Source organism: Pipistrellus hanaki (genome assembly GCF_964339955.1).
Source record: "Pipistrellus hanaki genome assembly, chromosome: 10".
Taxonomy (NCBI): domain Eukaryota; kingdom Metazoa; phylum Chordata; class Mammalia; order Chiroptera; family Vespertilionidae; genus Pipistrellus; species Pipistrellus hanaki.
The window spans coordinates 37,653,555-37,678,088 of NC_140512.1; the positions used below are offsets into that span (position 1 = coordinate 37,653,555).

At 41.4% G+C, this 24,534-nt stretch overlaps 1 protein-coding gene across 1 annotated transcript in view; it reads left to right on the forward strand.

Annotated features, from left to right (window-relative positions):
- Positions 1-374: 374 nt before the first annotated feature.
- Positions 375-24,534, forward strand: part of TSPAN13 (tetraspanin 13) — a 28,125-nt gene continuing 3,965 nt past the window's right edge. The window contains exons 1-5 of the mRNA XM_084897191.1: positions 375-727; positions 20,017-20,184; positions 20,842-20,922; positions 22,027-22,140; positions 23,435-23,548. Coding sequence (XP_084753317.1) covers positions 665-727; positions 20,017-20,184; positions 20,842-20,922; positions 22,027-22,140; positions 23,435-23,548 — 540 coding nt within the window. The 5' untranslated portion in view covers positions 375-664. The remainder of the gene's footprint in view (positions 728-20,016; positions 20,185-20,841; positions 20,923-22,026; positions 22,141-23,434; positions 23,549-24,534) is intronic.

The window sequence follows — 24,534 nt, forward strand, 5'->3', positions numbered from 1 at the left end:
GTGATTTGTGCCTTCCCTCCTACAAAAAAAAAAAAAAAAAAAAAATACTGAAGTTATTGGATTCCATAACTACCAGGTTGGGTGCTTCATTTTAAAGATCTCACTCAAAATGGTGCCACGTCACCCGCCTCCGGGGCCTAGAGCTGCGAGTAGCTGTCGGGTTTCTCCCGGGCGGCTCTGATCCCCATCCAGCCCCGCCCCCCAGTGCGCCTCACCTGCTCCCCAGGAAACCGCCGGAGGCCGAGTCCCCGGCTCCAGCTGCGCCTTCCTCCCTGCACCCGGGGCCGCCCCGCCCCTCCCGGATCCCGACTGGCTGAGCGCCCTCATTTGCATATCCCTACCTTTGTTCCCCGCTGGCGGCCAATCAGCGCGCGGGGCGAGGCGGGGGAGCGGGGCGGGGCGCGGGCTCCAGCTGCTGCGGCCGCAGGTTCCCGAGCGGGTGGCAGCCGCCCGGGGCGCCGCGCACAGCTCCCAGCTCCCCGCTCCCCGCTCCCCGCTCCCCGCGCCGCGTCCTCCCCGCCGCGTCCTCCGCCGCCGCCCGCCGGCTCTCCTCCCTCCCTCCCTCCCGCCCGGCCAGGCCCCGCGGGCGCAGAAGACAAAGAAGGCTGCCCGCGAGCGGGGGCCCACCTTCACCTGCAGCGGCCGCCGAACCACGGGCTCCAAGATGGTTTGCGGAGGCTTCGCGTGTTCCAAGAACTGCCTGTGCGCCCTCAACCTACTCTACACCGTGAGTGTCCCCGAGACCCTGGCTGCCGGCCGGGGGGGGGGGGGGGGCTGGCACCTGCTGGGCCCGGGCTCCTGGGCTCCCCTAGCCTGGCCCGCGGCTCCCTGCCTGCACCCACGCCCCCTTCCCGGCTTCTTCCCCACGCCCTGCGCGCCCCGGGCCTCGCCCGCCGTCACCCCCTCCCCGAAGGCGGCCGGGAGCCCACGCTCGTCGCAGTCCCTTCTGCTCCCTGAGGGTGCATCCGCCTCTTTGTGGCTCGCCGGCCGGGTCCCTGCCGTATCGCTCCACCCCGTCTCTTTCTGCCTCCCCTCCTTCTTGCCTTGCATTTATTTGGCCAGACCTTGCCTGGCGCTGACCCTTCCAAAGCCATCTGGGGCCGGTGAGGAGGCGGGAGCGTGGGCTCGGGTTCGAGGGCCCTCGAGAAGCCCCTGGGAAGATCTGGATTCCTAGGTCTCCCTGGGTTCTAGCGCCTGACTCGTCAGCCTATCCAGCTGTGTAAATGTAGGAAGACCCTTTTGGTCTGTTAGCTTATGGATTTAAACAATGATCCATTGCCTGGCATGGATGTCAGTGTGGTTTTGCAAAATAACGTGATGATCTCTTTGCAGAAATGGTCATCATTGTGGGCTCAAATAAATGCTTATAAATTATTATTATTTTTTTTAAAATAACGTGATCTGCCACTGACAGGGTGGCCCGCGGACTGTGCGCATCTAGGTGAGCGCTACGTGCCCCTGGGGTTTCCATCCAGGCCACACAGGAGGCTCGCAGGATATCCGCGGCTTCCGAAGTTTGTTTTGTGTTTACATAAAGGGATGTCTTTTTTTTTTTTTTTTTTTTTGGTGGTGGGGGGAGGCGGATTTGCTCCCACTGGATACTGGATGCTTTTTCCATATGTCTCCCCTCCTATCAATATCCGAACTCCATTTTAAATGACATCGTTCAAGAAAAATAACGTGAGCTCCACCCAAGTCGATCCCTCTCCTTGCCAACCAGCTTGGGCCTTTGGGTTTCCAGGCTGCAGCCTCTCTCTCTGTGGTTTTTGAGCTCAGTTCTGGGTGAACGGAGGATGGGAGAGCAGGTTTCCGCTGATCGACTGCGTGCCACGGCCCCAGGCCTGACACAGGAGGTTTTTGTTCACCCTACAGACATCCACGCCAGGCAAGGGGCGTTGTTTCAATCCATGAGATCACAGACCAGAAGGGTCTCCGTACGGTTGCATGGCTGGTAAGCTGGCGAGTGAGGCCTTGGAATCCCGATCTCCCCCCACAGGCTTCTCTCTCCCAGAGGGGAGATGACTTCCTCTGCTGTCATCATCCCTCCATCACAGAGGCTTGCTTCCTTCTCTGAATGCACCTGGCCTTTTGCAGCCCCCACCCTGAAAGCAAACCCAGCTCCGCTGCCATGGCGGTGAGCTAGGCCATCTGGGCAGGCTTAGGTTACGTCTTCGGCATGAAGAGGCTGCCCTGTGGTCACCGATAGGCTGGGTCAGTTTACCGGTCCTGGCCCTTTGTAGGTGAAAGGGACTGCAACGCTTTGAAGGCAGGACAGAAGCTGGAATAAAAGCTGCTTCTTTTCTGGTTAGTTAGGAACCTGATCAACATGGTCACTAATGGTCGATGTGGGGAAAACAATTCTCCAACACCTCCCATGGTACAGCTTCTTGTAACTGGAGACCCACGGCAGGTTTCAGATTAAAATCCACCTTTGTCTTACCTGAAGCATGCTTATCACGCTGATAATTTATTGAGCAAATGCTGACCAGTTCTCCAGGTATTTCCTTTCATTCCCATGAATGGTCTGCTTCGAACTTCAGATTCATCGTTTTGTGCCCTGACCTCTACCACTGCCCCCTCCCCCCTCCCCAATGATTTAGTCACCTGTTCCCCAGACACTTAACCTTATAGTGTCTGCCGATAACAAGAAGGTCTACTTTGCATATTACTTGACTGAGATGTCTGTATATAATGTGTAATATGTACATTTTTAAATCTAATCTTACTGTTTTCAAATTATATTATTTCTACTCGACTTTACCGTGTACCAGGAAAACAAGGAGAAAGGTAATTCTAAAGGAACATAGTAAGACTTTTATACCTACTCTAAATTATGAAAGTGTCTTCTGTTGATTTCAATAGCTATGCAGTAAAACTTAATTAATTGGGAATTCACAGGACTATAAAAATGGTTAGCCCTTTTAAGTCCTAGGCTTTGTAGACTAAAGGATCTTTCTTTAAATGAATTAGTGTCTATTTCTTAATACACCATGAAAAGCTAAAATAACTTCAGCAGTTTAAATTGGGGATGAGTGAAGAGTAATAGTTGGACCAGGTCTTAAATAGATGCAGAAAGTGTAACAGGGCCATTATTTATATTCTGGCTTTTCCCTGGTATCTCCCTCCACATTTTATGAAGACTTGAGAGATATGCTTTTTTTTTTTTTCTTTTTTTAGGCAAGAACAGGAGGACCCTTAGATAGCTTCCGATCCCACCTGAGTCACCATCTCTAACATATGCTCAGAAATGCAGGCCCGGGCCTAAAGTCATTCCTAAAAGTGTTTAATAAAACCAGTACTGCATAAGGAGTGGCAGGGTAAAGGCCACGGCCTGCTCTGTCATCTCTCTCGTGCTGAAGATTTTCTTGAGGAACTTAGGACTCTACCAGCCAAACTGTCCTTGTGCTCAGATGGCCTGCTAATAAGCCTGAGCTTAGAGCAGAAATTCCGATCGGTTCAGAAAGCATGCCGCTAAAATAGGTTGGAAGGAACTTTCCCCACACGTGTCATGGACATTCGATCCCTAGACAAAGGTGCATGTTGTCCTTTGGTTATGGTTGTTTTAATTAATAGGATCCTTAGTACTGAACGACTGTAGATATAGTAATATAAACAGATTATAAGTATGGGATGAAAGGAAGAAGCTAGTCTCATTGTGCTCCTTCATGAGAAAGAGAAGGTCTTGCTTCAGAATGTTATTTAAAGAAACTGAGCCCTGGCCTGTTTGGCTCAGTGGATAGAGCGTCCACCTATGGACTGAAGGGTCCTGGGTTCGATTCCAATCAAGGGCCTTTGCATGGGTTATGGCCTCGATCTTCAGTAGGGGACGTGCAGGATTCTCTCTCATCAATGTTTTTCTCTCTCTCCCTCTCCCTTCCTCTCTGAAATAAATAAAAAGAGTTTCTAAAACATAAAGAAACCTAAAGTTTCTTCTTGAGTACCTTCTATGTGGTAAGCACTGTTCTCAGTCTGGGAACACAACAGTGACCCCAAAACAATATACTTTTATTAAGTTTTTTTTTTTATTTGCTATATTTCCTACGTATGATTTTAAGAGTTTTATTCAGTCAATAAACATTTGCCTACGAGGTGCTGAAAACTGTGGGAAATGATAAACATACATAGGCAAATACGTACCTATTCTGTGAAGACAGATCTAGTTGAGATTCATAGCGTGGGAAAATCAAATGCTGTAGATGGGCAGAACTGCCTTCAGGTGAGGTAACATTCAGGGGAGATCTTGAGGGTTAGAGAAATTAGGGGAGTGAAGGTCTGATTGAATTGGGAAATGTGGATATTGCATGGGTCTTTTTTACAGAGCTTTGGATAGAAATACAAATTAAAATTACTTTGGGAAAATGGTTTATTTTATCTTTAATAGTTTAAAAAATAATTTTGATTGAAGGTATTTTGGCAAAAGTGAAAAATAACCTTTAAAATGTTATACTAGTAACTTGTAGGGAATTTTAGGAAATATGAGATAAATGATGTATTATAATATGTATAACATTTTGAAGATTTATAATATATATCTTTGTGCTTCTTAAGCAGAGTAAAGACTTTTACGAATTGCACTGTTGAGATTATATGTAGTTGAGATTATATGTAGATTATATATGTAGTTTTAATTAAGAATGTAAGGAACAGAAAATAAGTTAAAATGTGGTCTTAACATGAAAAAGGCAACTTCAGAAGTTTTATTTTTGTGTCTTTTTCTATAATCATTCTTCTAAAAATTCTCCAAGTTTATTTCTATTGATTTTTTTGTTGCAATTTTTCCTTATGACTTCAAGTGCTTTAATAAAAATTCCTCCCCAAAAATAAAATAACATTTCCACGCAGCACCAAAAATTATACTGATTTCTGTTTCTCCCAAGATACACATGGGTAAATGTACCATCTTTACCAGATAAAAACATATTTATCTATGCAATTTATGGGAATAAAAAGCACTAGATTCAGGAAGAAAACTCAAGTTTGAACACTAACTGTACAACTTGCTTGGACTGTAACCTTGGGCAAACAGTTTAGTTGAGCTTCAGGTTTTTTTGTTCATTTATGAACGTGATATTTTTTACTCTTCCCTTATAGGGTTATAGTGAAGTTAAAATGAGAGGTGGTTGTATCACAGAAAAGAAAGATTAAATTGTTTTAAGTGGAAAAATTGAATTACCTTAAATTTCTGAATTATAAACTTGCATATATCATTATGAAGAAATTTTCAAACTAACAGACTAGTGGTGTTAACTGATGTAGGCACTAAGCAAGCAAGAGTTTATAGCTCAAAATAGTAATAATCTTGTTGGATATTTTAGTGTGTGGTTAGGTTTATGTTATTTTTTCTCTCTGCCCTTGTTCAAGCTACTGGATGAGTTAAAAATACTGGAGTGGTTGCTGAATATTTACTTGCATTTTGAATTTAAAAATGATCCATTATTTACAGAACCTGGAATTTTCACATGATGCTGTTGTGCTGATATTTATAGTCTGCCTTTGCGCCATTTAATGTTTGTCAAGTTTCCCAGCTTTGGATTTTAAAACACAATAACAAAAATGTGCCACTTATGTCATTTCTCACTTGAAATGAGATTATCGACTTTCACAAAATTTAGCTACATAATTGAGAGGCATTTACAAAGAAACAGTTACTTTTGGGGGAAAAAAAATGTATTTCAGCCTATATTTGAAAAGTGAGATTTGAATATTTCAGTGGCTTAATTTTACATACAGTTTTAGGTGGTTTAAAAGTGGGCCATCATCACTTCACATACATTTGAATTATTGGTAAGAATAGACTAAGTCGAGTTTCTTTTACTTTTTTTTTTTTTTTTTTTTTTAATCACATATTACCTGAATTCATCCTCTGGACCACATGTGTCAAACACAAGGCCCGCGGGCCAAATCCAGCCTGCCAGGCCTTGCAATGTGGCCCGCACCGCGCTGTCATCACTGCACTCCGCTGTCAGTTTATGACATTGTCAGTTTATGACTGTTCAGTAAACCATTCGGCCCGCGATTTAGGCTGGATTTTAGATTTTGGCCCCTTCTCTGATTGAGTTCGACACCCCTACTCTGGACTGTCTTACCATACTAAAATGAGTAACCCAACCCCACTTGTAATAATGGATGAAACCCTTGGAAAATAACCCCAGATCCTTTTTTTTTTTAAAAAAATATATTTTATTGATTTTTTACAGAGAAGAAGGGAGAGAGATAGAGAGCTAGAAATGTCAATGAGAGAGAAACACTGAGCTGCCTCCTGCACACCCCTCTACTGGGGATGTGCCCGCAACCAATGTGCATGCCCTTGACCGGAATCGAACCTGGGACCCTTCAGTCCACAGACCGACGCTCTACCACTGAGCCAAACCGGTTTCGGCTAACCCCAGATTCTTTAACATGCCACCCATGATCTGTCACCATCTGCTCCTCCCATCTGCATCCTTTTATAGATTTCACCCACAGAGAAGTGCCCAAATATTTTGCCCTTTCTTGACTTTCTGTCTCTGCTGATCTTCTGACACCCTGTAATGCCTTGCTCTGTTTTTGTGAAGTTACTCAAACAGAGCCTTTTCTTTCTTTAGTCAGATGAATTGTTTCCTTAAATTTTCACTTGAGAATCTTAATGCCACCCTAAATAGTTCAAACAGAATTCAGGCAGAGGGGAAGAGCATGCGATTTTTAAAAAGTAAATTATCTATTATAGCTATCTTTCCCTCTCTCTATATCTTTCTAGCTACATACATTACAGTGCAGGCAGAGAGCCCATAATGTAAGACTTTGTCTTACTTTGGCTTTGCCATTGGCCCTGCCAATGCTCCATATTGTAGATATCTGTGTGCTTGCTTTTTCCCAACTAGACCACGAACCTTTTGTTGGCTGACATTGTAGCTTCCTGTTTGTTGCATCTTCAGTGAGCAGCATTTTTTAACAAATATGTTCTTTTTGATTTTTAGGAAGAGAGAGGAAGGAAGAGGGAAAGAGAGACACACACACATCAATGTGAGAGAGAAACATCGATTGGCTCTCTCTCGAGTGCTCCCCTACTGTGGATGAGCCAGCAACCTGGGCATGTGCCCTGACCGGGATTTGAACCAGTGACCTTTCAATGCATGGGAGGACACTCACCAGCTGAGCTACACTGGCCAGGGCACATGTTTTTTGTTTGTTTGTTTGTTTGTTTTTTTAAACACAGAACCTATACTCTCTAATTATTTCCTGAGTTGAATTTGCAGAATTGGCCGCCCCCTTTCACCAGAGATCAAGCATACCTCATGGTGTATAAAAATGATAACTTGATCAAAATTAAATGTGGAAGACAGCCAAATATTTTAAAACATGAAAGTTACCATTGGGTTGAAAATAGTAAAATGTAGGAATTACCTTTATGTACTTATAGAATCTAATATGTTTCTTGAACTACTTTTTTTTTTTTATTTTTTTATTTTTTATTTTTTTTTGGCCAACCTTCTAAATATTTCTGAGGTTTTCCTGAAACTTTTTCCAATTTCCTATAAAATTGTACTAAATTATAGTTGGATAGGGCTTTTAGTATTATTAGTCTATTGTATTATTATTAGTCTAATATAAATGTATTATCAGGTGAATTCAAGTCATTTTCTTTTATTCATTGTCATAATAAATAGTGATTGGGCATCAACAGCAGTGAACAAAACCAAAATCAAAAATCCTGCCTTCATGAATCTCATATTTATGGGTGGATATAGATGTAACCAAATGAGTAAATACATTATATATCATAGTAGAAGGTAAAAACTTGCTATGAATTAAAATGGAGTTAAAAGAATGAAGAGTGGTGGGGTGAGTAGGGGAGGATAAGTACATAATTTTATATACTGTGGTCAGGATTAGCCTGTTTGAATCAAAGACTTGAAGGAAATGGAAGGACAAGGGGGCAAGTATTTAAGGCCGAGGGTCTGGCCTTTGGAAGGAGCCTGGAGGAGTATTCATGGTTTATGCTAGGGGCAGAAAGGAGTGTGCCTGGGACAGAGTGAGCAGGTGGAGGAGTCATAGGAAATGAGTCAGAAGTTCTGAGACCGAGAGTATGAAGCGCCTTCCAAGCATTAGAAGGACTTTGTGCTTTTACACCAAGTGAAACTGTGTGTTTGGACCTGATTTTCATTTAACAGATTGTCTGATTAGTGAATTGAGAATAGCTTATAGATGGCAAAAATGGAAGCAGTGAGATCACAGGTATAGCTATTGAAGCAGTTTAGGCAAGAGGTGACAGTGGCCTGGACCAGTATGATAGCAATGGAAGTAAGAGAAATAGTCAGATTTGGGGTATATTTTGAAGGTGGGGTCAACATAATTTCAAGATGGATGGGAATGGGGTATGAGAGAAAGAGACAAGTTACAGATTACCCATGATTTATGGCCTAAGCAGCTGGCAGGATAGATCTGCTGTTAATGGGAATGGGCAAGACTGTGGGTGGAGCAGGTTTTTGGAGGAGAATTAGGGGTTCACTATTAGATGGGATGCCGATCAGATACCCAAGTAGAGATCTCAAGTAGCAGTTAGACTAACACCAGTGGATTTCAGGGGAGAGGAATAGCTGGAGGTTTGAATTCATGAAGCCATTAGCATTAAGAATGAGGTCAGAGTTGAGACTAGCTGAAATCAACAAGTTAGGATAGATGGAGAAGGGCACTGGTCCATGGATTGGACCAAGGATGCTCTTACAATGAAATCTTTGGAAGACAAGGAGGCGGCAGCAAAGGAGTGTGAGTAGGAATGGCCGGTCAGGCAGGAGGAAAACCCGGTAGAGTTTGGTGTCCTAGAAGCCAAGGGCAAATTGTTTTAAGGAGATAGAATTGAACATCTGTGTCAAATGCCGCTAAGTATTTAGATGAGGACTAAAACGTGATACTTGAATTGATCGATGAATTGGTCATTATTAAAAAGGGCAATTATCGCTGAAACCGGTTTCGCTCAGTGGATAGAGCATCGGCCTGCGGACTGAAGGGACCCAGGTTCGATTCTGGTCAAGGGCATGTACCTTGGTTGCGGGCACATCCCCTGCAGGGGGTGTGCAAGAGGCAGCTGGTTGATGATTCTCTCTCGTCAATGTTTCTTACTCTCTATCCCTCTCTCTTCCTCTCTGTAAAAAAAATCAATAATATAAATATATATATATATATATATATATATATATATATATATATATATATATATATATATATATATATTTTCCCCAAAAGGGCAATTATCCTTTTATTTTTCAGATTAGAAGCCCAGTGCATGAAATTTGTGCACAGGGACATGGGGGGAGGAGAGGTGTCCTTCAGCCCAGCTTGCATCCTCTCCAATCTGGGACCCCTCGAGGGATGTCTTACTGCCCTCTCACAATCCAGGACTGCTGGCTCCCAACTGCTCGCCTGCTTGCCTTCCTGATTGCCCCTAACCTCTTCTGTCTGCCAGCCTGATCACCCCCTAACCACTCTGCTGCCAGCCTGATTGATGTCTAACTGCTTCCTCTGCCAGCCTGATCAACCCTAACTGCCCTCCCCTGCAGGGTTGATTGCCTCCAACTGCCCTCCCTTGCAGGCCTGTTCCCTCCCAACTGCCCTCCCCTACTGGCCATTTTGTTGTGCCATCTTGTGTCCACATGGGGGCAGGATCTTTGACCACGTGGGGGCAGCCATCTTGTATGTTGGAGTGATGATCATCTGCATATTACTCTTTTATTAGATAGGATTATAGACTATATATATATATATACCCTTCAACAATAAAGATCTGCTTTCCTGAATGCTCAGCACATGGCTTGCATATGATTGGCATTTAGTCAACTGAACGAAGGAATCACTGCAGGGCTCTTCTAACCACAACTCCACTTCCTATTGCCCAGACTGCTGCAGAGAAGGGAGGGGTCATGTTGGAAGTTCGTTGGCAGCTGTGGGTGGTGTGCCATCTCAAACTAGTTATCCTTGGAAAATGACAAGTCCAGGTCCCTTACTTTTGATTCCCTTTATATAATTGCCTCTCAGCAGTTATTACTTACTATGTATTTTGTGCCTAAAAGCATAAAAGAATCTGCTTGGTACAATGAAGAAAAATATGTGACCAAGGCCTCATAGACTTCTGGTGTCATTTGAAGAAGGAAAATTAGGTGAAAAAATGAGGTCTTGGCACCAACACTAAATGTCTGGATATTTAGCAATATCTAGATTTATTTATAGAATTTTCAAATTTCCACCCAGATGTTTGGCGTTGTAGAAACACGTGCTTCATCACTGCTGACTTTTTCTTTAGTTTCCACATTAAGCAGAAGTTCAGAGGGGTAGGTCACTTATTCAAGTATAATTCCTCATGGGGAATGTTGAACCTTAGAGAGGCAGATCGTCTGAGGCCTTTGCTTTCTTTTTTGTAAGGTCTTTTGTTGTAAGGTCTTTTATTTTAGAAAGGGAAAGTGGGGAGGGAGAAAGAAAGAGAGAGAGAGAGAGAGAGAGAGAGAGAGAGAGAGAGAGAGAGAGAGAGAGGGAGATTGAGATTGAACCTGCAACCCTGGTATGTGCCCTGACCCGGAATCAAGCCTATGACCTTCCAGTGCACAGGACGACCCTCCAATCAGGAATAAGGCCTTTGTTTTCTTTATACATGAGTGGATGCTTTTACATTTTGATGGTGTAATCCTTCTAAATATTATTCCTGTTTTATATTTCTTACCCTCCACGACCACCACCATGCTGACAAAGCATTTGTGAATCTTTTAACAACAGCATCAAGTTCAGGTTTTTCAAATGTTCCACGTCCCCTTTTATCCTCAGACTCACTCACGTGCCCTGGTAGACTTTGGATGCTCAGAAGAAAAAAAAAAAAGTAGCTGTTGTAGAAAGAATCCCAGTTTTTTTTTGCATCTTGTTTTTGAAATGTAGCTATTCAACGAAAGAAGGAAAATCTTCGTATAGGATCCGTAGAGAAAGAATAATCTGGAACAGCAGGAGGCTGGATTTCTTCTCTGCAAATGTTGTATAGGTCAAGGAGTAAGCTTTTGCTGGTCCTTACCACGTTGTGATTGATGCTACGAGTTCCTTTCTCCAGCAGTGTATTCTTAGTACCTTTTTCCGTGCCAGGCACTCAGCCAGGTGCTAAGATGATCAGGCCTACATGAGCCTTGATTGCATGACACTTAAAGTGTAGAAGAATTCAAAGTATGGCTGGAGGTGGGAAAGTGGCTCATGAATCACCTCAGAGGTAATCCAGACGCTTTGCATTCTTGGATTTGTCAAACTGGGATTTGGACTTTATGCTAAAATTAGAAACAGAAGGTAGCCAGTGTGGGTATGACCTGATCTTACGCTGGCTTTAAGGAAAAGACCGTTAGAGAACAAGGGACAGAGTTCAAATGTAAGTAATGGAAACACAGCCATTGCTACTCAATACTAAGCTTTATGATTTTCATGAAGCAACATGTCCAAAGCAGGTGCACAAAATGAACCTGGTAGTTGATGCATAGAAAGGTTGTTTAGGGGACCTCATTGTTCTTTTACCCCTGACCTTACAGCCAGGTCTAATAGGGAATAAGTTCAAGAGATGCTATTCAAATGCATCTCAATCTGGTTGCAAAGAAAAAAAAAAAAACCCCTACAATTTCTTAGGCAATGTAATATTGTCTTTAGTATTACACCTCAATGTTAAAAATTACTTAGCTGTATTGTTGGGCACTATGATATAATCCTACAGGGAGGAAAAAATGCACCAAGCAAAAAGTTTCCCACCATCGTGCCTCTGTGCCACTGGGCATGTCATTCTACTGCTATGATTTATCACCTCCAACATGACTAAGATCACTGGCTGTAGCTTTGTGCCTCGGTGTTCTGGGCTGTCTCAGGAGCCTTGACTGAGAATCGCTATGTCCTTCCCACTAGGGCCCTTCTTTCTTCCCAACCACAATGTATCCATGTGTGTGTACCATGGTTTTGCCTCCACCCCCTTCTCTTAGGATTTGCTTGGGGAAGCAATGCCCCTTGTAGTAGACACTTTCATAATCTTGCTTTGGCATGATTGTAGTTCTTGTAATCTCTCCTTGAAAAGCTCTTTTCATGATTCACTTTTCTTTGTTTTAAAGGGAAAACAGGAAAGGTTGGCGCTTCCTGCTCATAAAAACATTGCTATCAACGAGTTAGCAGGTCCATAATCTGTTTTTATCAGCAGCTGTCTCAAGGGAAGGAAACTATTTGTCATGGGTCTAAATTTACTTTCTATTACAATTGTCTCATAAGGAAACTGTTGTTGTTGAACAAAAGATTCCTGCAGTTTCTGTGTCTACCAAGTTCCAGTGTGACAAACAGAGGCTTCTAAATTATACAGTTAGAATTAATTCCATTGGAAGTTAACAATGGCTAGATCACTAGTTTGGGAGACTTTATTATAATCCCTTTCTCTTAAAAATTACAAACCAGCCATAACATAATTACCACTGCTCAGAAATAGTTTAATTATTATCTTTAAAGAGTTCCTTTATGGTAACAGTTAAAGAGGCTAATAATCAAACCTATCGTAAATCATCAGGTTTTACTTCTAACTTAAAAAATGAATTATGACTACTCTGGGGATTTTTGTTATAATGTGTTGAAAATACCAGTCACATATAAGAAAATATTTAGGTTGTTTTCAAAATTTTTTAAGTAAAAAAACCTGATATATTTTGCAGGTTTATCGGAAAATGATTGGCTCAAATAAGCTTATGTTTGGACAGTTTCATAATTGTAGTAATAAATTCAAAATTTGCGGTGCATTGAACAGTTAAAGCTACCTTCTCTCCCACCTTACACATGAGAATGTATATTTATGTGTATGTGTTTGTGTGCGCAGGTCGCTGGTGGGCGGGCGGGCATGTGTGCTTGGGAATTGGATGTGAGAAGGGCGGGTAGCGGTGTGGTATCTTGTTCCATACACAAGAGCACCCAAGTATGAGCTGCAGCTTTGCTTTCTGTCATAAACAAGTGGAGATGCAATGAAGTATTGCCTACTGACTTCAGGTGTATACCACCTTTTCAAAAGCCTTTCTTTTCCCTAAATGGAGCACATTGTAGGAGAGAATGTGGATGGTACCTGGAGATGCACAGGTAGGAATTAATATGAAATATCTGACAGATGAGATCTTGATGTAAGTAGCTGTGTTTGGGGAATAGTGAGAACACACTGGATAAGGAAAGCTGGACCAATTTTCAGAGGAAAGCAAAGCAGAAGAATGTGAAATTGGTTCTGTTAAATTTCCAAAGCTAGTTTTAATCAGGGAATATTTTATATGCATGGAAAATAATATGCACTTTCCATGCCATTTCCCGTTTTTTTCCCCTCAAAAGAAGTTACCATCCTGAAATCAACATCTGCCATTTCCACACATATTTATATGTTTATGACAATTTGACCTATTAATCAACCACAAAGAATAGATATGGTATTGTTTGTGTTTGAAAATGTCTACATTTATACATGCTTTATCAATATTTATACAATTTTTTTCAGATCTTTTATGTTTGAAATTTATCAACTTAATGGAAATGGATCAAAATCATTTGTATTCTACTGTGTGATCACACCAGTTTATGAATTCCCTTGTCATGGGGTTGAGGTTTTCAATTTATTTACTATTACAAATAAGGCTGCAGAAATCCTGATATGTGTCTACTTCTCTTTTTCTTGAAAACTGATTTTGCTGAAAGCTTATCAATTTTTTCCTTTTTAAATGAAGCTTTATTTATCTTTCCTTACACATTCCTCTTCTTTCTGTTTTTATTGGACTTGCTCTGTTGGACTTTTTTCAGATCTGCATTTTTAAATATAGTTTTGCTCCCCCCCCCCACCATGTTGTTTTTATTCCTTTTATCTTTTTTAGTGAGTTTAATTTTAGTCTTATTTATTTGGTTCTATTACCTCAAGTTCTTGGGAATGCTAATTCTTCTTTTGCATCTTTGTTAGATTTTTTTTTTTCTTTGCATTTTGTGATTTTTGATCTACAACAAAGTTTTCATTTTATTTTTTTTCTTTGGGAATGGTATCAGGAATGGGATTCAGAAGTGCCCCTCCTGAGTCATTTTGGATTTGTTTCTGTGCGTTTTTCTCTCCTAATTTCATGACAGCCTGCGATCAACTTTTCTGTACATTGCTTGGCTTGAAGGTTGTTGCATGCCTGGGGGGTGTACATTTAGACTCTAGACATGGGTGGTAGGCTTGGTGTTTCTCTCTTGCAGAAGGATTTTTTGCAGAGACTGAAAATTTTGACTCTCTACCTGGGTGCAGTGGTGTGGTTTTTCTACAGCCCCTTACCTTGGAAATGACAGCTTTCTGGGGGTCCTGCCTAGCTAAGGGTCTTAGTTCTACTTCCTGGTGCTGCCAGGTTTAAAACTCCAATCCTTCCCCTCTAAGGGACTGGAACTCCTTCCCTCCCTCTCCCAGGCCCCCCACAGCCCCAGTAGTTTGCTTCTAGTTCTGACTTTCAGTTCTCCCTTTCTGGCCTGTGTGAGTTTCTCACAGTTTCTCTGTGCTCAGCTATGTGTTTACATTAAATGTCACAGCCTTTCTCAATATCTTAAAGTATCTGTCGCAGGAAGGATTCTGTGATGACAATTTGGGACCCACCTGATAATCCAGGATAAGATCCTCATGGAGCCACATCTTTTGTCATATATGATACTCTTTATTCTGTTGCCGTGTAAGGCAGTAGTCACAGCGTGGATGGACATTTTCCAGCCTACTCCCTGCTCTTTTACCGTTCTAGTTATAACCTGTTCTAGTTATCTGCATGCTTTTGGATTTTTCTCTGAACTCTGACCCATCTTAAGAAAAATCTCTGACATCGCAATTATTTGTAGGGACTTGTAAGTTTGCATTTCCTCCTACACTGATTTCTAGAACAAGAGTCCACAAATTACAGCTCACGGGCCATGTCCACTCCATTGGCTGTGATGGAATAACCCGCCACCAGGGAGAATGGTTGTACAGTTTTAAATGGTCGGGGGGAAAAATCGAAGGAAGAATATTTTCGTTACACATGAAAATTACATGCATTTACATTTCATGACTTTAAACGAAGTGTTCTTGGACCCTGCCCTGCTCATGTAGGTGGGCATTTTCTATTGCTACTTTCCTGAGACAGCTGAACGGTGGTGATCCACAAAGCCAGACAGTAAATCTCTGGTCCTTGACAGAGAAAGTTTCCAGCCTTGGTTCTTGTCAGGATGTCTTGTCTCTGGCTTTAGGGCACAGTGGACATCAACCATTGGTGCACGAATATTTAACTCGTGGTCAGAACTTCATTAAGATAGTAAGGATTTGGTATGAGTCCCAAAGGATTCTTTAGAACTATGGGGTTAGAAGACTTTTAGGTATCATATTATTCATGCTTCAGAACTTTTTGGCTCTAAGACTCAAATAAAGAAAGATAGAGTGATAGTGCCGCCCCTGCATTTAATTGAATTAAGACCTAGAGATCATATCTAGGACTTGAAGTTGACATGTGTGCTGGTTAATTTTTACATGTTAACTTGGCTAGCCTGTGATGCTCAGATATTTGTGTAAGCGCTAGTCTACATGTTGCTGAGATGGTATTTTTTAGATGTGATTAAGATTCACATCCAATTGATCTTAAGTAAAACAAATTATCCTCCGTATTGGGGGCCTCATTCACAATATTAGGAAAAAAAAAGAAAGCATTAAGAACAAAGACGCAGGTTTCCTGAGGAAGAAGGAATCCTGTCTAAAGACTGTATCATAGAGATCCTACCTGCATTTCCAACCTGCCACCCGGCCCTATAGACTTCAGACTTGCAAGTCCTCACAATTGCACGAACCAAGTCCTTACAGTAAACCCCTTTCTGAATAAGTATCCTGTTGTTTCTGGGTCTCTGGAGACCCTGACTGATAACCGCCAGGCACTTGATGTGTGGACCATCCTCGGTGTTTGCTTCGATGATGCAGTCAAGAAGCTAAGCATAGGCATCTCTCCTCCCGGAGGTGAGGCCTGTCCCTGCATCCTCTCTCCCTTCTTGCTTCACACCTCCTTCAGGCTCTGCCTTTTGCACCTCGTGAAAGGAAACGTGCTATCTATGGATGCCACAGAGTCAGAAATAAGCTCACTTGTGATGGGGCAGAGAGCACTTTTTCTCAACCCAGGGTTGTTCGAAGTGCTGAGAAGATTGGAGTGACATGATAAAAATGAGACAGAAGCCAATGGGCCTGCTGACAAGAAGCCGTTGAGAATGCCCTGATCGGTTTGGCTCAGTGGATAGAGCATCAGCCTGTGGACTGAAAGGGCCCAGGTTCGATTCTAGTCAAGGGCATGTACCTTGGTTGTGGGCGCATCCCCAGTAGAGAGTGTGCAGGAGGCAACTGATCAATGTTTCTCTCTCATTGATGTTTCTAACTGTCTATTCCTCTCCCTTTCTCTCTGTAAAAAAATAAAATATGAAAAAAAAAAAAGCTGTTGAGAAAATGAGAGGGACTATGCACATTTCTGGGTAGCAAAATTTGTGAGAATATTTTCCCGCCCCCTCTCCTTCTAAAGAGAAAGGCTTGCAGTGTAAACTAACTGCCCTGGAGGAGAAGCCCTGTACCCACATCACCGTGTCTGTCATGCTTCTGGCAGTTACTTTCATTCTCAAGTTTTGCTTCTTTGTAATAAATGGATAAAGATACAAATATATGTGCTGTTTGTCAATATTTAGGAGTTTGACTTGTATCTCTACATGTGTGTGAAGTTATATATGCCAAGTCATTTGAAACGTGTGTCTAATAAACTGTGATCACTTTGTATCAAAAATTACACATTTGAGTATGAAAAGACTCATTGGGATGAGTGGTGATTTATTTTTTTATTTTTAAAAGTTTTTATTGGGCCTTGAAATGGTGCTAAAACTATTACATTTTTATTCATTTTGATTTCTCCCAACTGTGTTTTATACTATCAACTTGTTCCAGGAAATGGTGGACTTTCCACTGAATTGAAGATCCTATCTCATTCCTGTTCCCTCACCCCCATGTTTCCCACAGATCTAAGCTATATCTTCCATCAGCTAATTATAATCTTCAGGTGCACGCTATTAATGTACATGTTATTTTAAAGAAATAATTGTAACTGAGTTTTTTAGGGAATGACCGGTTTTTGAGGCGTGTGTTCTTTCTCTTCACTTGGTTTAGTTTTATAATATACAAAGTGGGCAAAAGTAGGTTTACAGTTATTCATATGGAAAAAGACATGCAGGTTATGAAGACTGTAATAGCTTTATTAGTTCAGAAGAATATCACGACGCAACTATAAGTCTACTTTTGCCCACTCCTTTATAAATAAAATTATCTATATATATATATAAAGCCTCACGCCGTAACGACGGTTCACCAGGAGGCTGCATGGGTGGTGAGGCGTGCGCAGGTGGGTGGGGACTTGGCGCTTGTCCCCATAGGTGCCAGCAGGGGCTTGATGCTGCGTCCTCACGGCTGCTGGCGGGTCTGGGCCTTGCTTGATTTTGAGGCACACGTGGGTGGGCGGGGACTTGACTCTGGTCTTGCGGCGCCGGTGGGACTGGACGCTGTCCCCGCAGACACAGGCCCAGACTCTAACAAGGAGAGAGAGAGAGAGAGAGAGAGAGAGAGAGAGAGAGAGAGAGAGAGAGAGAGAGAGAGAGAGAGAGGGAACACTAGCGAGCGCCGGATACTCACAATAGTAAAATATTTCCTCTAATTAATTCCCTTGTAATGTGCACGAATCTTGTGCACTGGGCCACTAGTTGGAATATAAAATAATTTATACTCAGAATACCATTTTTACTCTGAATACATAAAGTTGCTTGCATTCCTTTCCTCTGGAAAGTTCTAATGGTTTCTCTCCATACAGTGGGCCCTTGAACTTTGCAAGGGTTGGGGCACTGACCCCCAAACAGTTAAAAATATATGTATAAGTCTGACTCCCCTAGAACTAAACCACTAACAGCCTACTGTTGACCAGAAGCCTTACTGATAACATAAACAGTTGATTAACGCATATTTTGTATGTTATATGTATTATATATTGTATTCTTACAGCAAAGTAAGCTAGAGAAAAGAAAATGTTAACAAGAAAACAGTAAGGAAGAGAATGCATTTACAGTACTGTAGATATTTATTGTGCAGAGTCTTCGTGTAAGTGGACCCACATAGTTCAAACCTCTGTTGTTTTTATTTATTTATTTATTTATTTATTTATTTATTTATATTTATATTTTTTTTATTTTTTATAATCAATACAAAATTTATTTATTTATTTATTCATTTATTACATATTTTATTGATTTTTTTATTGCCCCCCTCCCTCCCTCCCACACATCCCCTCCCTCCCCATAGTTTTATGTCCATTGGTTGTACTTATATGCATTTATACAAGTCCTTCGGTTGATCTATTATCTCCCCCTGATCTCCCTACCCTCCCCACTGTAATTTGACAGTCTGCCTGTTGCTTTACTTTCTCTATATCTGTCTCTTGGTTCATCAGTTTATAATGATCTTTATCATCCACCAATGTGTGAGGTCATGTGGTGTTTCTCTTTCATTGATTGGCTTATTTCACTCAGCATGATGCTCTCCAATTCCATCCAGGTTGCTGCAAATGATGAGAATTCCTTCTTTTTTATGGCAGCATAGTATTCCATTGTGTAGATGTACCATAGTTTTTTTATCCAATCGTATGCCTAAATAACTTCTTCACTGATACTGCCCCTAGGGCAATGGAAGCTAAAGAGAAAATAAACAAATGGGACTACTTCAAAATAAAAAGCTTTTTTACAGCAAAAGAAACCATCAATAAAACAACAAGAAAGCCCACCGTGTGGGAGATCATATTTGCAAATATTACCACTGATAAAGGTTTAATCTCCAACATTTACAGACAGCTTATACAACTAAATAAAAGGAAGATGAATGATCCAATTAAAAAATGGGCAATGGACCTAAACAGAATATTTTCAAAAGAAGACAGAAGGAAGGCCAAAAGGCACATGAAAACATGCTCAAAGTCACTAATTGTCCGAGAGGTGCAAATCAAAACAACAATGCGGTACCATCTCACACCTGTCAGAATGGCCAACATCAACAAATCAACAAACGACAAGTGTTGGCGAGGTTGCGGAGAAAAAGGAACCCTCGTGCACTGCTGGTGGGAATGCAGACTGGTGCAACCACTGTGGAGAACAGTGTGGAGTTTCCTCAAAAAACTGAAAATGGAACTCCCATTTGACCCAGTAATCCCACTTCTAGGAATATATCCCAAGAAACTAGACACACCAATCAGAAAGGATATTTGCACCCCTATGTTCATAGCAGCACAATCTACAATAGCCAGAATTTGGAAACAGCCTAGGTGCCCGTCAAACCTCTGTTGCTCAAGGATCAAGTGCATATGAATTCTAGTAGAAAGATAATGGCACCTAAAGCATTTTATTTCAGCCAACAGCTCTGTATGTGAGAAACCTTTGATTGTCCCTAGTGACCAGGTTCTGTGATAGGTTCAGGGGAGATAGATGAAAAGGTGGAAAGGTGGGAAGGAAGGGAAGCTTATTCTCAGGTTGCCTAGAGAAAAGTGGGATTAATTTAGTTTGTTGGGGAGTAAGTAGGAAGGCATTACAGAGAAAGGTGCAGTCCAACCGGAAAGACACGTGATTTCAATGTGAAGAAATCCGTATGTTAGAATGAAATGTACTGGAGTCTAGAAGCTTTATATGTGCTATTATTTCAAAAACTTAAGTAGAAATCAGTTAGACATAGTATAAACCAGAGGACCTCTGAGGCTCCATACTAATTTTGTAGATTATTGTTAGTTTTTTGTTTTTTTTAAAGCATGACTGAGGGTTGGTGTAATTGGCTAACACAATGCTATCTACTGAGATCTTGTGTGCATTCTAGTGTTGAGTATTAACAGTCATTTTTAAGATACTAAGCGGTGCCTGAAAAAAATGTTCTTGATATTATTATATAAAATTAATGCTGTTCTCTCTCTCCTCCCTTTTTGTTTGCTGTTGCAGTTGGTTAGTCTGCTGCTCATCGGAATTGCTGCCTGGGGCATTGGCTTCGGGCTGATTTCCAGTCTCCGGGTGGTCGGCGTGGTCATTGCTGTGGGCATCTTCTTGTTCCTGATTGCCTTAGTGGGGCTGATCGGGGCTGTGAAACACCACCAGGTGTTGCTCTTTTTTGTATCCTTTCCTAAAAAGGGATTTTTACCCCAACTTGGTTTGTTCTTACTTTTTACCTATTATTCTTTCATCACTATGACTATTTAAAACTATCATTAGGAAATTGTCAAAAACTCCTAGCAAACCCTATATGCATTTGTCCAGCCAACCTTAGGAGCATTTCTTAAGGTGAAATTATTGTGTATTTGCACATTTCCAGTCTCTGCTGAGCACATCATGAAGAATATATTTTGCAAGTACATTATAGTTCTGTTTATGTATTGCAAGTTCCATTATACTGAATTAATTCAGTAACTTCTTAGCCTTTTTCCAACATATGCATATTTGGTGGAGATTTTTACAGTGATCTATATGTTTACCTATTCCTATTTCCTATTTTATATACTATGTAAGTATTTTATTTTAATCTCAGTATAATTCTTATAGGTCAGCTTTTAGTGAAATCATTACCATTGCTGTCAATATTTTTCTATATGAACTTGTAACTACAGTGTATTATCAAAATAATAATAATTGTAGGTATTCTATTTAAACTTTCTAAGTGCCATTTGTTCTGCTTTCGGGCTGGATTCCTTCTGGTACATTCTAAAGCTGTCAGTACTTCTGTTTTATGTTGTTTTCACCGTGTCGAGAAATAACCTTAACTTTAATTCTCAGTACATGATCATTCTCTTACTGGTATTTATTGTTCAGTTTTCTGTATCGTGTGCGTGCTTAGCCCTGAACGAGGAGCAACAGGTAAGCAAGGACTTTACCCATCTACTTTATTCTGCCACATAGTATGTGTGAAAAAGGGGGAAGGAGCAATTGGAAAATAATCTCTTCCTACACAGAATGCCATTGCACTCGATGTAGCTAAAATATTTTGTTCCTGATTACATCAGTCCTTTGATTTTCAACCTTTTTCATCTCAGGGCATACATAAACTAATTACTAAAATTCTGCGGCACACCAAAAAATATAATTTTTGCTTATCAGACAAAAAAATAGGTGTACTTTTGATTCACTCACACCCGATGGATATTGTTGTGTTGGCTCTTGTTATTTTTTTATTTGACAATTTAAGGGAAAAGAGGTCATTGTCGCTGACTAAATAGTCAGGTATCTCATGTTTTGAAAATTCTTGGGACTTGCCAGTTGAGAATCACTGCATTAATGGGGCTGATTGGAACCCTAGAACTGTTGCTATATTTTTGCATCTTTTAAAAGCAGTTTGCCCCACTGGGTAAAAAAAGCAATAATGCTAACAAATGTTCACCCATTCTTTCCTCACCATTATGCAATGAAACATTTGCTCCACAATGCTTATGGTTCCATTCTACAATTAATTTTTTTCAGAGTAATTTGTAGAAGCAATGGAAAATTTCTCTTTTTATACTCAGAGGATTATGCCTTTCAACCAACCGATCCTTTTAAATTGCATGTAAAATTTAAGAGTTTTTATTCTTGGGATAGCAACAGTGCCTTAATTATTGATGCAGATGGAAATATAACCCTTTGAAAAATTTTAATGATCTTCAAGAGAATATTTTAAGTCAAGGGTGGGGTACCTTTTTCTGCCCAAGGCCATTTAGATATTTATAGCATCATTTGTGGGCCATATGAAATTATCAACTTAAAAAGTAGCCTGCTCTATGTGGTCAAACATTTAATTAAGTCACCCCTAATGCCTTGGCAGGGCCAGACCAAATGATTTCTTGGGCCTTATATGGCCTACAGGCCGGAGGTTCCCCACCCTGTTTCAGGTACATGCAGTATTAAAAATGGCAGGCTGTAGATTGACACATTTTTTTTTTTCCGGGGATGACACGTTTTAATGTGTATGTTCAATGGCTGTTCTAGGGTCAGCTTCTGGAAGTTGGTTGGAACAATACAGCAAGTGCCCGTGATGACATCCAGAGAAATTTGAACTGCTGTGGGTTCCGGAGTTTTAACGCAAATGAAACCTGTCTGGCTGTAAGTACAAAGCATAAAATATTTTTTTGGAGACATACTACATACATGTGAATAATGATGAGCATAGAAGAAATGAACTTTCTCATGCTGAATTGTATTTAAAAAATGCTTTGCATGTGCCTAAATTATATGCCACGTATCATCTGTCCTCAAACATCTACTTCTGTGATTACTGAATATTCTAGGGTCCTGCTAAACCTAATATTCTTTTAGGTCTTTGTCCCTAATTCCTTCTTAGTCACTTCCTCCTAGAACAGGGTGGGTGTGAAAGAGAAATAATAGCAAAGGTCAGAAGAGGCGTCTAAATAGCTTTGTTTAGAAAAATATCAGGGTGGTAGGTGGTCTATGCTAAATTGTACTTTTTAACTACTAACCATCCTCAGGGTGGAAGGCACATGGAACTATCTTTTTTCCCCTCCCTTCTTCCCCATCACAACTCCCTGATTTTTTCTTTTTTGGGAGCTGAGCTAGTGATGGACCAATGAGAGCCGTCCTTCTGTCCAGGCCAGCCCCAGAGCCAACCCGCTCCTGTACAGGGATGGACTTGGAGCTTGGCTCTCTTAGGGCAGTCACCTGTGTTCCTATTTGGGGGAAGCTCCTACTACCACCCCTCTGAGCCCTGAGCTTGATATGTCCTTAATGAGGTTTCTTTTTTTAGGGATTATTCGTTTCTTATTGCTGGTAATACGTTGCCACAAATGCAGTGGCTTGAAACAACACCCATTTGTTACCTACGTTCCCCTCGGTCAGGAATCTGGGTGTGATGTCACTGAGTCTTCTGCTGGGTAGCCCACCAGGATGAAATCCCAGTGTCAGCTGGGACTGTAGTCTCCTCTGAGGCTGGGGGTCCTCTGCCAAGCTCAGGAGTCGTGGGTAGGAGTCAGCTCCTGGCCATCATAGGACTGAAGTCTTGCTTTCTTGCTGGGTGCCTCTCAGCACCCAGAGACTCCTCTCAGGTCCGACTATGCCGCCATCTCATAACGTGGTGGCATCAACGTCGGCATGGTGATCTCTCCGTTCTGTGAAGACAGTTACTTATGTAATGCAATGTAAACACGAACCTGACTGACATAGTATTCAAAAATCCCATCCACACTCAAGAGGGCAATTCTTCAGGGCGTGGGCACTGGGATGGGGCATCTTAAGAGCCGTCTTTGAGTTTTTGGATGCTACTGAAGAGCCAAGGCCCCAAACGGGATGGAATTCTCCAGGCGTTCATTTGTTTTTGGGGACGCAGTGTTTACCTGCTCTGTATAAAAGTTGCAACAAAAGTTCTTCTCTTTTCTTGGTTCAGAGCTGTATGAAAAGCGGCCACTCCTGCTCCACGTGTGCTCCGATAATCGGGAAATATGCGGGAGAGGTTTTGAGATTTGTCGGGGGCATTGGCCTGTTCTTCAGTTTTACAGAGGTACGTGCACATAGCTCAGTGGTTTCCCGTCTTTGTCATAGGGTTTCTTGTTGTATGTGGCATTTTACCTTAACACGGTCACTTAACCTGGCCAGTGTGGCGCAGTTGATTGAGCTTAGTCCCATGTACCTAAAGGTCCCTAGTTTGAATCCTGGTCAAGGCACATGCTGGGGTTGTGTGCTTGATTCCCCAGGAGGAGCCAGCCAATCCATGTTTCTCTCTCCTCCTTTCCTTCTCTTTAAAATAAATAAAAACATTAAAAAGTAAATAAAAACAAACAAGAAAACACAAACTTTAGTCATGAGAACTTACCACAGATAGAGAAAAACTGGAATGAGCACTCTCCACGTTCACCACTAGTTTGATTCAAATTATCAGAATGCTGCCGCATGATTTCTTTCTTTATGTCTGGAAATTATTTTGAGAATTTCTTTTTTCCTTTGGAGCAGCTCCGTTTCTTCTCACCAGATCACAAGACTTTCAGTTATGCCTGTTTTCTTTAAACTGGGCTGTTTTTTTTGTTTTGTTTTGTTTTGTTTTGTTTTAAAGAACAGTTTTGGGGTCATAGCAAAATTGAGAGAAAGGTACAGAGGTTCCCCACATACCCCTTGCCCTATATATGCACAGCCTCCTCCATTATCACTATGACTCACCATTAGAGATACATTTGTTCCAGCGAATGAACCTGCAGTGACATGTCATAATCACCCAAAGTCCAGAGTTTATATTGGGGTTCACTCTGGATATACCTTCTGTGGGTTTGAACAAATGTAGGACCCATTTCCATTATTATAGTATCATGCAGAGTGTTTGCACTGCCCTAAAAATCCTCTGTGCTCTGCCTATGCGTCTCTCCTCCTGCAGTTTTTTAAAAAAAATTAAACATTGTTACGAATATAAACTCAAGAATCTCAGATTTCTGAAGTGTTGTTTCAGGAAATCCTGTTCAATATTTTATATACCATGTCCTTTTGAAACCCAGCTAG